Source organism: Cnephaeus nilssonii, assembly GCF_951640355.1.
Source record: "Cnephaeus nilssonii genome assembly, chromosome: 9".
Classification (NCBI taxonomy): domain Eukaryota; kingdom Metazoa; phylum Chordata; class Mammalia; order Chiroptera; family Vespertilionidae; genus Cnephaeus; species Cnephaeus nilssonii.
The window spans coordinates 56,436,633-56,452,708 of NC_137080.1; the positions used below are offsets into that span (position 1 = coordinate 56,436,633).

General features: G+C 39.2%; 2 protein-coding genes across 8 annotated transcripts in view; one reads left to right on the forward strand and one right to left on the reverse strand.

Moving 5' to 3' along the window:
* DOP1A (DOP1 leucine zipper like protein A) overlaps positions 1-8,100 on the reverse strand; it is a 104,171-nt gene extending 96,071 nt beyond the window's left edge. For 4 of the 5 annotated variants that reach the window (XM_079779878.1, XM_079779877.1, XM_079779876.1 and 1 more), the window contains exon 1: positions 7,982-8,100. The gene's annotated coding sequence lies outside the window, so the exon portion shown is untranslated. Of the gene's footprint in view, positions 1-7,453; positions 7,717-7,981 lie in introns of those variants that run through there. The other variant, XM_079779875.1, reaches the window with a different exon arrangement.
* A 2,222-nt stretch (positions 8,101-10,322) lies between these two features.
* Positions 10,323-16,076, forward strand: part of UBE3D (ubiquitin protein ligase E3D) — a 147,197-nt gene continuing 141,443 nt past the window's right edge. For 2 of the 3 annotated variants that reach the window (XM_079781509.1, XM_079781511.1), the window contains exon 1: positions 10,323-10,483. In XM_079781509.1, coding sequence (XP_079637635.1) covers positions 10,410-10,483 — 74 coding nt within the window. In that variant the 5' untranslated portion in view covers positions 10,323-10,409. Of the gene's footprint in view, positions 10,484-10,764; positions 10,905-16,076 lie in introns of those variants that run through there. The other variant, XM_079781510.1, reaches the window with a different exon arrangement.

The window sequence follows — 16,076 nt, forward strand, 5'->3', positions numbered from 1 at the left end:
GTTTCCTTTAAAAATTATTTTAGTCTGGCTGGTGTGGTTCAGTGGTTGAGTGTCAACCTATGAACCAGGAGGTCACGGTTCAATTCCCGGTCAGGGCACATGCCTGGGTTGCAGGCTCTATCCCCAGTGTGGGGCATGCAGGGGGAAGCCATAAATGATTTTCTCTCATCATTGATGTTTCTTTTTTATTCTTTGATGTCTGTAGCCAAATTTACCCCTGAGGCCCAGCAGAGGGGATCAGGGCCCATGCGCCAGAGTGTTTCTGTGGCAGCCTTCTGGGCCAGTGCCTGCCATGGATGGGGCAGTCACATTGACGTTTCCATCGCTCTCTCCCTCTCCCTTCCTCTCTAAAATCAGTAAAAATATATAAAAATATATTTTAATAATGACATTGATATAAAGAAATAGTAAAGAAGTTAAGTATGCAGGAAGTATGCAGTTGTGGCCAGAATTTTGTAGATGATATAAAAATGACTGAGTTTGGCCCAGTGGATAGAGCGTTGGCCTGCAGACTGAAGGGTCCCAGGTTCAATTCCGGTCAAGGGCATGTACCTTGGTTGTGGACACATCCCCAGTAGGGGGTGTGCAGGAGGCAGCTGATTGATGTTTCTCTCTCATCGATGTTTCTAACTCTCTATCCCTCTCCCTTCCTCTGTAAAAAATCAATAAAATATATATATATTTTAAAAATGACTGAGTTTGATGAGGGCCTTAAATAACAGACTAGGTCAGATGGATTTAATTGATATCTTTAGAGCATTTCACCCCAAAGTAGAATATACATTCTTTTCAAGTGCCCATGGAACATTTTCTAGGACAGACCACATGTCAGGACACAAAACAACTCATACATTAAAAAAATTGAAATCATATCAAGCATCTTTTTTGACCTGGTATGAGACCAGAAATCAATTACAAGAAGAAAAACACACATCACATGGAGGCTAAATAACATGTCTATTTATTTATTTTTTTTTAATATATTTTATTGATTTTTTACAGAGAGGAAGGGAGAGGGATAGAGAGTTAGAAACATCGATGAGAGAGAAACATCGATCAGCTGCCTCCTGCACACCCCCTACTGGGGATGTGCCCGCAACCAAGGTACATGCCCTTAACCGGAATCGAACCCGGGACCTTTCAGTCCGCAGGCCGACACTCTATCCACTGAGCCAAACCGGTTTCGGCTAAATAACATGTCTATTAAACAATGAATATAAAACAATGAAATCAAGAAATAAATCAAAAGATACCCTGAGACAAATGAAAATGAAAACACAATAACCCCAAATCTATAAAAGGGAAATTCATAGCATTCCAGGCTTACTTCAAGAAACAAGAAATCTCTCAAATAAGCAATATAACTTTAAACTTAAAGGAACTAGAAAAATAACGAAGCCCAAAGTGAGTAGAAGGAAGGAAATAATAAAGATCTGAGTGGAAATAAACAAAATAGAGTCTAAAAAAGCAACAATGATCAATGAAATCAAGAGCTGGTTCTTTGAAACGATAAACCAGATTGAAAAACCTTTTAATCAGACTCATCAAATAAAAAAGAGAGGGGACCCAAATAAATAAAATCAGAAATGAAAGAGAAGTAGCAACTGGCACCACGGAAATATACAGAAAATATTACTAATAACTATAGGCCAACAAATTAGACGATATGGAAGAAATGGAAAAATTTCTAGAAATACACAATCTCCCAAAACTGAATCAAGAAGAAACAAAATCTGAACAGACCAATTATAACTAATGAAATTGAAGCAGCAATAAAAAAATCTTCCAACAAATTTAAAAAAGCCCTCAACCGGATGGCTTCACATGTAAATTTTACCAAATATTCAAAGAAGAACACTTATATCCTCAAACTATTGCAAACAAGTCAAGTGGAGGGAAGACTTCCAAACTCATTTTACGAGGCCTGCCTTATCCTAATTTCAAAACCAGATAAAGACATGACAAAGAAAGAAAATTATACACCAATATTCCTGATCAACCTAAATGTAAAAATCCTCAAAAAAATATTAGCAAATCAATTCTAGCAATATCTTAAAAAATCATACATCATAATCAGGTGGGATTTATTCTTGGGATGCATGGTAGGCACAGTATCTGCAAATCAGTTAATGTGATACACCACATAAACAAAATGAAGGATAAAATTCATATGATCATATCAACACATTCAGAAAAAGCATTTGACAAAATTCAGCACCCATATATGATACAAACTTATAGCAAACTGGAAACAGGGAATACACCTCAATGTATTAAAGGACATATATGACAAAACCAAAGCTAATATCATACTCAATTGGGAAAAACGAAAAGCATTTCCCTTAAGATCAGTAATAAAACAAGGATGTCCACTTTCACCCCTTTTACTCAACATAGTACTGGAAATCATAGCCACAGCAATGTGACAAGAAGAAATAAAAAGCATTCAAATTGGAAAGGAAAACTATCATTATTTGCAGATGACATATTTTACATAGAGAATCCTGAAGAGTCCACCAAAAAACTACTGGAACTGATAAATTCAGTAAAGTAGTAGGATATAAAATAAATGTCCAGAAATCAGTTTCTTTTTATATACCAATAATGAATTGTCTGAAAGGGAATCTAAGAAAACAATCCCATTTACAACTGCATCAGCAATAAAAGTGAAATAACTAGGAATAAATTTAACCAAGGATGCAAAAGACCAATACTCGGAAAATTATGACAATGAAGAAAGTGATGATATAAATGTAAGTATATACTATGCTCATGGATAGGAAGAATTAGCATTGTGAAAATGTCCATACTACTCAAAGCAACCTATAGATTCAACTCAATTCCTATCAAAATACCAATGGTGTACTTCACAGAACAAGATAAATAATCCAAAAATTCATATGGAACAAAAAAAGACTCCGAATAGCCATAGCAATATTGAGAAAGAAGAACGAAGTTGAAGGAATCATGCTCCCTGATATCAAACTATACGACAAGGCCACAGTAATAAAAAAAAGCATGACCTGGCATAAAAACAAATAAACAAAAACTAGACATATAAATCAATGGAACAGAATAGAGAGCCCAAAAATATACCCATGGCTATATGGCCAATTAATGTTTGTCAAGAGGCAAGAACATATAATGGGTAAAGATAGTCTATTCATTAAATGGTGGTGGGCAAACTGGACTGATATATGCACAAAAATGAAACTAGACCACCTTTTTGCACCATCTACAAGAGAAATAATTTAGTCTGGCCCTACCAAGGCAATAGGGATGAGTTAATTAAATGTTTGACCAAATGTAGTTAATTTTTAAGTTGATAATTTTGTATGGCCCACAAATGATGTTATAAATTTCCAAATGACTCTTGGCAGAAAAAAGGTTCCTCACCGCTGGATTACAGACTTAAATTTAAATGTAAGACTCAAACCATAAAACTCCCAGGAAAAAACATAGGTAGTAAAATCTCGGACATTTCTCTCAGTAATATTTTTTCTGATATATCTCCTTAGGGAGGTTGAACAAAAGAAAAAAATGAATTGGACAACATCAAATTAAAACGTTTTTTGAATGGGAGAAGATATTCACCAATGATACATCTGATAAGGGATTACTATGCAAAATTTATAAAGAATGCATACAACTCAACAGCCCCAAAACAAACAATCCAATTTGAAAATGGGCAGAGGACCTGAATAGACATTTCTTCAAAGAGGACATAAACATGGCCAAAGGATGTGAAAAGATGCTCAACATCAGTAATCATCAGAGAAATGGCAATTAAAACCACAATGGATATTACCTCACACCTGTCAGAATGGCTATCATCAATAAATCTACAAACAAGTGTTGATGAAGATATGGAGAAAATCCCCTCACGTACTGCTGGTGGGAATGAAGACTGGTGCAACTGCTGTGGAAAACAGTAGGGAGGTTCTTCAAAAAATTACAAATGGAACTGCCTTATGACCCAGCGATTCCACTTCTGGGTATATATCTGAAGAAACCCAAAACACTAATTCAAAAGAATATATGCACCCCTATATTCATTGCATTATTGTTATTTATAGTAGCCAATCTACAGAAGCAACCCAAGTTTCCATCAACAGACAAATGGATAAAAAAGCAGCGGTACATATATACAATGGAATATTACTCGGCCATAAAGAGAATGAAATCTTATTATTTGTGACAGCATGGATGGACCTAGAGGGTATTATGCCCAGTGAAATAAGTCAGTCAGAGAAAGACAGATACCATATGATCTCACTTATATGTGTAATGTAAATAACAATATTCATGAACAAACATAAGAGAAACAGACTCATAGATACAGAGAACAGGCTGATGGCTGCCAGAGGGGAGGGAGTTTGGGGGAAAGGATGGAAAAGGTGAAGGGATTGAGAAATACAGATTGGCAGTTACCAAACAGTAATGGGGGTGTAAAGTACAGCGTAGGAAATGTAGTTAGTAATATTGTAATAACTATGGTGCCAGGTATGTACTGGAAATATCAGGGGAACACTTTGTAAAGTACATGATTGTCTAACCACTATGTTGTACACCTTAAACTAATACAAAATAATACTGAATGTAAACTGTAATTATAATTGAAAAAAATAAAAATAAATTTAAGAAATGGCTGAAGTTTGAGAAATACTACACTTTTCCATTGGGTAAACAAATAAGTGTAAATGTCAACTATGAGCATGCCATTTGTTTGGCCACCATTAAGGATAGAAAAGGATATTCAAAGAAATGTAAATAGAAAAGGGGAAAAGGAAATTATTTCAAAATGAAGCAATACACAAGGTGGCATTCAAGCTAGGACCTGATAGGTATGATTTAGACATGTAGAGACAGAGCATTCGAAGAGAACAAAAGCCTAACAATACAGGCCTGAGTGGTGACATGTTTCAAATCTTGATTGTGGTGGTGGTTACATAAGTGTGTATATAATGAACATATAAAATGAGTGCACATTATTATATGTAAATTTTCCCTTAATAAATTTGATACCATATATTTGACCTATGCAATGAAAAGTCATTGAGGTTTCAGGCTTGAGTAACTTGGGGAGGGAGAGGTGAATGCAATAAACAGAAAATGGAAATCACATTTTAAAGAGAATCAAAAGTACTTATTTTCATATAATAAAATTTCAATAAATATTTTAGCTATAACAGAAAAAAATAGCAGCTCTATGCTTCTACATAATAGTTTCATTTCAGGGAGAGAACTTATCTGAATTAAGGCTTACCTATTAAAATTAAATGTGTTATCCCTCCCAAACAAAGGAGTTCATTAATAGCACTCATCCTTAGTAAAGTAACAAAGAACAGAGAGAAGTAGCCACACCGGTTGTGTGCTAGTGACACCTGACAGAATTTAGCAAAATTATTTAAAATTGTATTAAACATGTAGATCCTGACAGTATGCAATTTAGAAACCACCTTAGAATTTACATTTTAATCTTTAATTATTTTCAGTAATCAATTATTAAGTACATTTCAGTGGCTTTTATAACATTTCACAGTTGAAGAATTCATGACTAGAGAGGGAAATCATTCATAGTAAAAATAACACCATGATTAACAAGTCTTTACCTGTTGGAACTTTATAATGCCATTCTTAGTAAAATCATGACTTGCCCATAAAATCAAATTCAAAACATGAAATAATTATGGTATTGAAAAGCATCAACAGACCAGAAAAAGAAGATACTCTTCTGCTATAAATTAAAGCATTGGGCCCATAGAAACCTATGTGTATCCTTAATATTTTACTAAGGAAAATATAAGTCTTGGTTATACCAGTGAGTTGCCACTAGATCTTCATGCTCCAGAAAGCTTAACATGAAAGCCATGTGGGGAATTTCAGAGTTGAAAGGGGACTCAAGTCAAGTGCTATACTTTTAAAATTGGTATTCTATGTACAATAAGTCAGTTCTTGAAACTGAAGTGAAATGACATAAGGAAACCAATTTTACCATAAGCTGACTGACATAAACAAGTTCCTACAGGAATGATACAGGAAACTACACTGAAGGAAATGTTATTCTAGGACCTGCTGTAACTATATTCTAGATGTTAACAGGTTGGCTATGAGAAAATAGGCTCTCCGTCCTGGTAGGTTTAGGAAATGCTTCAGTAACATTCCCTTGAGCATTTACATGCATATAAGAATAGTAGTAAAGGTTTTGAGAAGTCCTACGGTTAAAAGCAAATCAAAAGTTAAACTCCTGATTAAATCCAATGTGCTCCCAAATCATTTGCCATGGAACACTGTTTTTGGGCAGTAAGCCTATTATTGAATTCAGAACAGTGTTCAGGGTGAAACATCAGTTTGAAAAACTCTAAACTTATGAAATTCCCTTAAACAGATGACAAAACTGAGGCCCAGAGAGCTCATACCAGGTTAGCAGAACAAAGAACTTAGGTGAATAGGACTCCTTTGACTTTATATGTATATCATTAAACATTTAATTAACAACATTTACATTTAACATTTTGGTTGCGGTATCACATTTGTGTATTAACTTAGGTGTTTTTAATTCTTCCTTCAAGACTTCAGTTCCTAATAATCATGTCCACCTGGAGATTTGCTATTTAGCAATACTGGGGAATTAGGTCGTTCAGAGTGGCAGCTGAAAGTAATCACTAAAAATAAAGCATTTGTACAACTGGTGTTAGTGTACTCTTGTTATAACTTCTGTCAGCTCAACTAAATCATTGTGTCCTTTATCAGGTGGTGAGTTACTTAGCACCTAATGCTGACATGTTATTCACAGTAAAATTAAGATCTATGTCTGCATAGAAGATCGCCAGTAACAACGAAAAGGTGAGATTTTTTTTCTCCCTATAGTTCAAGGCTTATGTATCAGGCATCTTCCTAACTCTTTTTGTAATTATTATTAAAAAGTCTTGATTGCTTTAACTAGCCTCCAAATCAATTTTCCCCCATATTTATGTTTCTCAAACTCCATAGAGCTGTTAAGAGTGTAAGATTAATCAAAACACAATTTACGTGGCTTTAAAAAAGTACAGTTGCCCTAGCTGGCTTGGCTCCGTGGATAGAGCGGCGGCCTGCGGACTGAAGGGTCCCAGGTTCGACTTCCATCAAGGGCACACCCCTGGGTTGCGGGCTGGGTCCCCATAGGGGGCGTGCAGCAGGCAGCCTGTCAGAGATTCTCTCTCATTGATGTTTCTCTCTCTCTCTCCCTCTCCCTTCCTCTCTGAAATATATTAAAAATGTAATCTCTTAAATTAAAAAAAAAAGAGTAGTTCCTAAAGAGTGTTAAAAAAAAAAAAGCATAGTTGTGTGCCACTCCTTCCCCCTCAGGGTAGGAGAATGGAGGAGGCTGAACTCTTAACTGTAGTTCCAGCAGCAACTTGAAAAGCCTGGGGAATCAAAGGTAACCATTGTTAACAACTTCCTTATGACTAACCTGACTTCCTCTCACCAACTTCTGCACTCCTTTCCAACCCCTCACGTGGGCCATTCACCGTGGACGGCATTCACTGGTGTCACAATATTTAAAATGATCCCCCAAACTAGCGAGACTGCACGAGGCCTGGATTCCGCCAACAAAGAGGCTGCCCCGCGCGCCTCCATCGCACAGGTGCGAGCGACCTCCACTCCAACCTGGCGCACTGCCGGCCCGAGCGCCGGAGGCTGGGGGTGAGCCACCAGACACCTGCGGCCACCTCAGCCCGGCCGCCCTCGCCCGGCCGCCCCCGCGCCTCCGCCCCGCCCCGCCCCAGCCCGCCGGTCCCGCGCTGCGCCCGCTTCCCCGGAGACCAGAGGACGGCCGCCCGGCTTCGCGGCTTCATGCGGGGCCAGGGCGGCATCACCCGCGACGCCACAGCAGCCTGACCCGGCACGTCCCCGCGGCTCCGGAACAAGGCAGGCCGAGGAAGCCGCTCGGAGCCAGCGGCCGGCCTCGTGACCGCTATGGGGGCGGGGACACGGTTACCTGCTGTGGGCTCCGCCGCTCCCGCCAGCGCCGCTCTCCTGGCAACCGCGGCAGCTACACGGAGGCCGAAAGCCGGAGGGCCTAGTGACAGCTCCCAGCGTGCACCGCGCCGGCGCCCACGCCCACGCCGGCGTCGACGTAGACGAGCTCTATATCCACCCCCTGGTCCGTTCCCCGTCCTTGGCGCCAGCTGTCGCCACAGCGCCCTCAAGCGGAGTGTCCGGGAAGCGGCCCAGGGCCGGACCAACGGCGGAAGTGGGCCTGCAAAGGGGTTTATAGCAGGTGTTTTTAACTCGCCAGCGCCAGCCCCGTCCTGATAGTTTGAAGGGATGCTAGCAGTTGAAAACAGCTTTTACATATCATTGAAATAATTATCTAAGTATTATTTAAATAATTGTTTAAATATAATTTAAATAATACCTTTGTATTTCTTAGGCCGACCTTGAGGCCCAGAGAGGTTAGAAGACTTAGGAAACACCAATAGTTGTTATCAGCTTTGAACTGTTTGAACCTAGAACTCTCTAAATCACGTAGTTATTACAAGGAGGGTTGCACTGGTTTGCCTAAAGTTTAGGCCCTAAACCATAGGGTCAAAAAAAGGTAAATATTTTTTTTACAAATGTAAAAATATAAAAATCTTTAAAAATAATCAAATCCCCCATCTGGCATGGCTCAGTGGTTAAGCGTCGACCTTTGAACCAGAAGGTCACAGGTTCAATTCCCTGTCAGGGCACATACCCAGATTGCAGGCTTGATCCCCAGTATGGGGCATCCAGGAGGCAACCAATCAGTGATTCACTCTCATCATTGATGTTTCTCTCTCTCTCTCCCTTTCCCTTACTCTCTGAAATCAATAAAAATATATTTTTAAAAATAATAAAATAAAAATAATCAAACCAATTATGAAGAGCATATATGCTAAGAATGTTATTTAAGCACTTAACAGCCTAGCCTTGAGAAATAAAGAAGATATGAGTTGAAATTATAACCTTTCATCACCATTATCTGAGATGGAATATTAGTAAAGTTAATTCTGTGTTGTTGAATCATAGTGATGGATACAGGAATTTGTGAAGCAACATGATAAACTTTTAAAACTTCAAATACCAATTTTAGTTAATCCTCACCCAAGGATAATTTTCTATTGATTTTTAGAAAGAGTGGAAGGGAGAGGGAGAGACAGAGAAACAATGTGAGAGACACATTGATTGGTTGCCTCCTGCACACACCCCAACCAGGCTGACACTCTATCCACTTAGCCAAACCAGCTAGGGCTCAAATACTAATTTTAGAAATATTGTCTTAAACTAGTGTCTCTAACATAGAGGTTTATTATATACTCAGAAAATGTCTAGATGAATGTTTGGTGTGTGGTAATTATGACCTTGAAATGATAAAGTAGAACATCAATAAACATATGATTTTCTGTGTACAAACATTCACTTTTCTGTTTTTAAAAAACAGCCTCTTGCTTTTAAAGAATTCTTATAATGCTTCCATGGACTTATATTTTAGTTATTTCCCACTATAAGTATTTATAATATACTAGATCCTTTTCGTTACTGTGTCAAACTTTCCAAAATAATCCTCTGGTAGTAATAAGATTAGGACTTCTCTGAGTCAGTTTTTACTTCCACAAAAGTGAACAGTGAAAATGTACACATGAAATCATTCTCATCTTCCTTTTTTCAAAGCTTATAGAAATGATTAATCCTGTGATCCATGTTACTGGTTTTAATACACTCTATTCTGCATAGGGAACAGAAAACTTCTTACACATTTGCAACTTGGAGCAATTTTGTCTAACTTGAGAAGCAATGTCACATCAATCCTGGACATCTGTGGCCTCAGATAGAGGAGAGCTACTGAAGGACCTCCCGCCCATAGATCATAAAAATGAGATCATAGTCCATAAAAACAAACCAAACCAAAACAAAACACAAAAACAAAATACAGTGTATTTTGGGTGAAGAATTCTGCTCTTGGGCTTCCAGGGGACTGTGCCTGCCTGTATTGCCTCCTTCCATCAGCTCCCTCTCTTCCAGCCTCATCTCTATCCACGCTGGCCAAAGGAATGTACGCCCCGTCTGATTTTTAAGGTCATTTCCAAGGAGACTAACGCATCAGGTCACACCCATAAGAAGCAGAGTGGGAGGACAATTTGGCTCTCCAACCCACCTTCACAAGGCTCAGGCCCCAAACCTGCTCTGAAAATGCTCACACCCCCCCCCCCCCCCCCCCCCCACATCGAGTCCTCTAGGCAGCGCACTCTCCGCCCGGCAGGTGGCGCTGTGGGCTGGCTGTTTCAGCCGAGCGAGCCGATCCCGGAATCCCTGCCGCCGCGAGGCTGCCGGTGTTTGAGCCGCACGTGCAGAGGCGCTCCTGGCCCGGCGGCGGGTGGGCTGGGACCTCCGTCTGGGCGCCCGCCATGGCCCCGCCGGCCGAGACGCGCGTGTTCCTGGAGGTGCGGAGACGGCTGCAGAGCGCGCTGCTGATCCTGGGGTAAGGCCAGGGGCGGGAGTGTGGGCTCCCGGGCGCCGTGCCTAGCTCGCTTGGAAGCTACCCGGCAAGTCTCCGCCTCCCTGGGAGGATGGATTCTTGAATTTCTTCGTTCCGGTTGCTTAGAGCTCTCTTGATGACTCAGAGTAGAGTGCTCCCTCTCCTGTAGCCCGCCCCCCGCCCCCCCGCCCCCCAAGATCTCGGCATCACCTGGGAGCTTCAGAGAGCTGCAGCCTCCGCCCACAGCAGACCCGCTGAATCAGAACCTGCACTTGACGTGCTCCCAGGGTTCGGGTGCGCGGTCACGTTTGAGGAGCACCGATGTAAACCATCGGCGGCGGCGCCCGGCGTTTCCAAGGGAACGGTGCCCAAAAGCGCCTTGTCTGCCTCTTTAAAGGGTCTGCACTGTAGGATCAGTGCCAAAGTGAGTTTCCTGTTTTGTAAATAAAGTCGGTGTTGTTGTTTTTTTTCCTGCCCAAACTGTTCTGTGCAGAGAAACTGATACAGTCGTTGAAAACGTGTATTTGGTGAGTGACTGACCCAGGTGGTGTGCTTACTACTGTTCATTCTTCTATTCGTGGTACGAGTTCCACTGAGAAGTCTGCAAACCGTTTAACCTGTGTTTTTTTTAACCCGCTACATAAATACGAAACTGTTAGGAAAGTGTTCTCTCTTTTTTTGTTTTGTAGTATGTGATCCTTTCTCCTGTGCCCACTGTTTCAAATACAGCAAATTAGATATTAAAATCCTAAAAAAAAAAAAAAAAAAGTATTACACAGCGCCACTGTGAGGTAGATGGATGCTTAGCTTTATCTCTTTCCCTTAACTCAGCCAGGTGTCTGTGTGGCAGTTTTGGATTTGGCAGGAGAACTGAATTCAAATCCTAGCCTCTTCACAAAGGTAGAATTGTTTAGTCTGGATTTTTTCCCCCCATTATAAAATGGGGATATTTACTTCTCTTCTTTCTGTTTCTCAAATCAGATTTGTATCTCCAATTCCATTTCACTTTGCAGGGTTAGTAGGGACCCAAACCTTACACAAAACGAAACAGCTTTCCCCGTTTCCTTCAGGGTTGTCCTGGATTCCTCTCCCTTGTTGAAGCAAGTTCAGAAACCTAACTGCTGGTCTTTGACTATTGAGCTTTATCACTAATCAACTCCCTCTACTCTAAAAGCAACCAGTGTTCTGATTTCATTCAGCAAAGGTTGGTTTTGCCATTTCTCACTTTGTTGTTGTTGTTTCTGGCTGCTTTCCTTCAACAGTGTTTCTGAGATTCATGTTTCATTCCTGCCATCGCCTACGTAAGTAATCCAGTTCTTTTTTGCTGCTGAGTAGTTTTCCACTGAATGAACATATGACAGTTCATTTATTCATTCTCTGTTGCTGGATATTTTGTGTGTGTTAGAGCAGGGTAGGGAATCTATTTTTTCTGCCCAGGGCCATTTGGATACTTAAAACATCATTTGTGGGCCATTCAAAATTATCAATTTAAACATGAGCCTGTTATATTTGGTCAAACATTTAATTAATTCACCCCTAATGCCTTGGCAGGGCCACACCAAATGACTTCTCAGGCCTTATACAGCCCGCAGGCCGCCATTTCCCACCTCTGTTCTGGAGTTTGCTTATTATGAATAAAGCTGCCACACATTGTTGTATAAGTCTTTTTGTGGACATGCATTTTCATTTCTCACAGGTAATTACCTAAGAGTGGAATCGATGGGTCATAGGGCAGATGTGGGCTTTACTTTAAGAGAATTGCCAAACAACCTCCGAAGTGGTTGTACCATTTTACACTCTCACCAGAAAAAAAAAAAAAGAGAATTCCAATTGCTTCACATTCTCATCTGCATTTAGTGTTGTAAGGCTTTTGGATTGTAGTCATTCTCGTGCTATAAAGTGGTATCTCACTGTCATTTTAATTTGCATTTCCTTGATTAATAATGTTGAGTACCTTTTATTTGTTCTTTGGTTATTCATATATGTTCCTTTGTAAGGTATCTTATAATGTTTTGGCATTAAAAAATCAGGCTGTCTTATTGTTGAATTTGACAAGTTCTTTATATAGTCTGGAAAAACGCTTTTTTCATTTATGTGTTGTGAGTATCTAAATAGTTTCTCTCAGTGTGTAACTTACCTTTTCATTTTCTTAATAGTTTTTTTTGATCAACAGAAATTTTTAATTATAAGGAAATCCAGTTTATTGCATTTTTCCTTAATGGTTAGTGTTTTTGTATCTTAAGAACTCCTTGTCTACCTCAGGCTTGTAAAGATGTATTTTCCTATGTTTATTTTTTAGGAGTTAACATAGTTTAAGCTTTTACATTTAGATCTGTGAATATGGTAAATTCATTTTTGTGTTTGGAGTGAGGCACGGGTCAAATTCATTTTTTTTTTTTCCCTGTAAGGATATCCAGTTGTTTTATCACCATTAGTTAAAAAGACTGTCATTTTCCCATTGAGATAACTCAGTGTCTTTTCAGAAATCAGTTGACTATACTGTTTGCATGGTATGTCCTTTTTTACACTTTTACTCTCAATCTATCTCTTTATATATAAAAAATTTTTTTAATATATAAAATTTTTATAGCATACTGGGTATAGTTTTTAAAATTCATTCTGACAATTTCTACATTTTTAAAAAAATATATTTTTTATTGATTTTTTACAGAGAGGAAGGGAGAGGGATAGAGAGCTAGAAACATCGATGAGAGAGAAACATCGATCAGCTGCCTCCTGCACACCCCCTACTGGGAATATGCCCGCAACCAAGGTACATGCCCTCGACCAGAATCGAAACTGGGACCCTTCAGTCCACAGGCCGACGCTCTATCCACTGAGCCAAACCGGTTAGGGCCAATTTCTACATGTTAATTGGAATTTTTAGTCTACATATTTAAAGTTAATGTACATGATATGATTGAATTTTATTCTTGTTCCTAATCTTAAAAGAAATGCTTGTAGTATTTAATCTTTAAGTATGATGAAGCTGATTTTGGGCTAACCTGTTTGGTAGATTGCATAGTTCTTTTCCTAGTTTAAGGGTGCGTGTGTGTGTTTTAATTTATTGATTTTTTTTAAGAGACATCAGTTTGTTGTTCCACTTATTTATGCATTCAATAATTGACTCTTGTATGTTCCCTAACCAGGGATTGAACCCACAACCTTGGTGTATCAGGACGATTCTCTAACCAACTGAGCTACCCGGCCAGGGCCTAGTTTAAGGCTTTTAATCATGAATAGATATTATGTTATCTGTAATTATTTCTGTGTGTATTGTGTCGATCATATATTTTTTTTTTGCTTTAATCTTTACATCTGTGAATTGCATTAGAAAAATCTATTTATGTCAAGCCATCTTAGCATTCCTGGGATAAACCTAAGCCATTCATTTTTCAATCCACAGATACTTACTGAATTCCTATTCTAGTGCCAAAACTTCAGATTCTAAGTATGGGTATACAGCTGTGAACAGTAATAAGAGCAAAGACAAAAATATTTTTTCTCATTGAATTTACAGTCTAACGGTGGCAGTGGGTGAGAATTAGGCGGAAAAAACACACACAAAATAAACAAAATATACATTATATTGAATACAGGTAAGCACCTGGAAAAAAAAATAAAACAGAAAAAGGGATGGGGGGGTGGGGTGGGGAAGACAGATTGTTATTCCAAAGGCAAAAGCAAGATTTGAGTAATAAACGGAAAGAACTATGGTTTGGAACCATAGGATACCTGGTAGAAGACTGTTTTCCTCTGAGTATGCAGGGGTGCCTAGTTCATAGAGATGTGGGTGGGCTGGTGGAACACATTATAAAGGGTCATGCAATAAGTGGTGGCCGGTGAGTATTTAGCAACCCGCACTCCAGGAAAACAAAGCAACCACACAAACAAAAACCTCCCAGATTTGCAGCATTTACTGATTTCTGCGGTGTAGATACTTTCACTATGGATGATGTCAAAAAGCTGCCAAAGTGAGGTCAACTGGTTTGCAAAATGCCTGCAACTTTTACACCTGGCTCTCGTCTGTCACTGGGTCTTATACACCATTGAAGAGACATGAGCTGGTACTCAGGGCAAGATATGAACTTACTGGATAGTTTCAAGCAAAATGTGACAAGTGGATAGTGAAGAAAGCCTCAAGTTGTAAAAAGTGCTTACAATTAGAGTTTCAAAAACTTTGTTTTGGATTGATAGCAAACTTGAGATAAGTTGCTGTCACACCTGAATATGTTACTGTGAATTTTCTACAAGTAAGCACATTTTCCTACATTACCACCAGGCAACCCTCAACATTGGGAAATAGGTTACTGTCTTATACTCAAACCTCATTCAAGTTTTACCCGTTGTCTACATAATATCTGTGATAGCACAGGAATCCAATTCATTCATTGCCAGGTTTCCCTTGGAAGGTATAGTTCTTCAGTTTTCCTTAACTTTCATGACCCTGACACTTTTGAAGATTACAGCCCAATTATTTTGTAGAATATCCTTTCATTTTGGGTTTGTCTCATGTTTCCTCAAAATTAGGTTCAGGTTATACATCTTTGGCAGTAATGTCATAGAGATGATTCTGTGTTCTCATTACAACCTAACAGATGGCGCGTGATTTTGATTGGTTCAGTTCAATTAAATTTCACATTAACCTTGAGTACTTAAAGCGGTGTCTGCCAGACTTCTCCACCATAAAGTGACTCTTTTTCTCTTCAAAATTAGTGTTACTGGAGAGATCCTTTGATACTATGTAAATGCCCTGGTCCTCATCAGACTTTTCTTTCTTTTTTTTCCCTTTCTTTTCATTCATTTATTTACATCAGTATGGACCCATAGTTTTTTTTCAGTGGGCTACTTTTTAAGTCAAATTACACCATATGTCACCAGTGGTGGTCCCTTCAAAATTATTTCTGTGTCTTCTTTTAATGTATTTTTTATGGGTTTTTTTGTGTTTTTTTTTTATTGATTTCAGAGTGAGGAATGGAGAAGGAGAGACAGAAACATCAATGATGAGAGAGAATCATTGGTCAGCTACCTCCTGCTCGTCCCCACCTGGGGATGGAGTCCATAATCTGGATATGTGCCCTGACATGGAATTGAACCGTGACCTTCTGGTTCATGGGTCGACTTGACTCTCAACAACTGAGCACACTGGCCTGATTCTATGCCTTTTTTGACATGTCCCTATCATTTATTAATTTCTTCTTTGTTGCACAGCAAGATGTTCCAGGCTCATCTCATGTTTTTCCTATTCCAGCCTTACATGTAGTTATTTTTCCAAGGAATCCTGTTTTGTTCATTTGTTTTTAAGTGGAAAATGGTCTTTAGAAAACAAGATCTGGGCAGAGAGTGTGCTCATTACAATTGGGTGTCACTTCTCCAAAACCCACTAGTGAACAGAACTGAGAGTGAGTGTGTGTGTGACACATATGTGATGTTTGTGTATGTGTGTATGAATGTGTATCTATATCATACATGCACATACATACATGGACATCTACATTTATTACTGTGTCTGTTTATATACATTGAAAACCATGACTTCACACTGATATTTCCAATTCTAGTCTACCACCATAGGATCCATTCTGGTTTTCTCCCT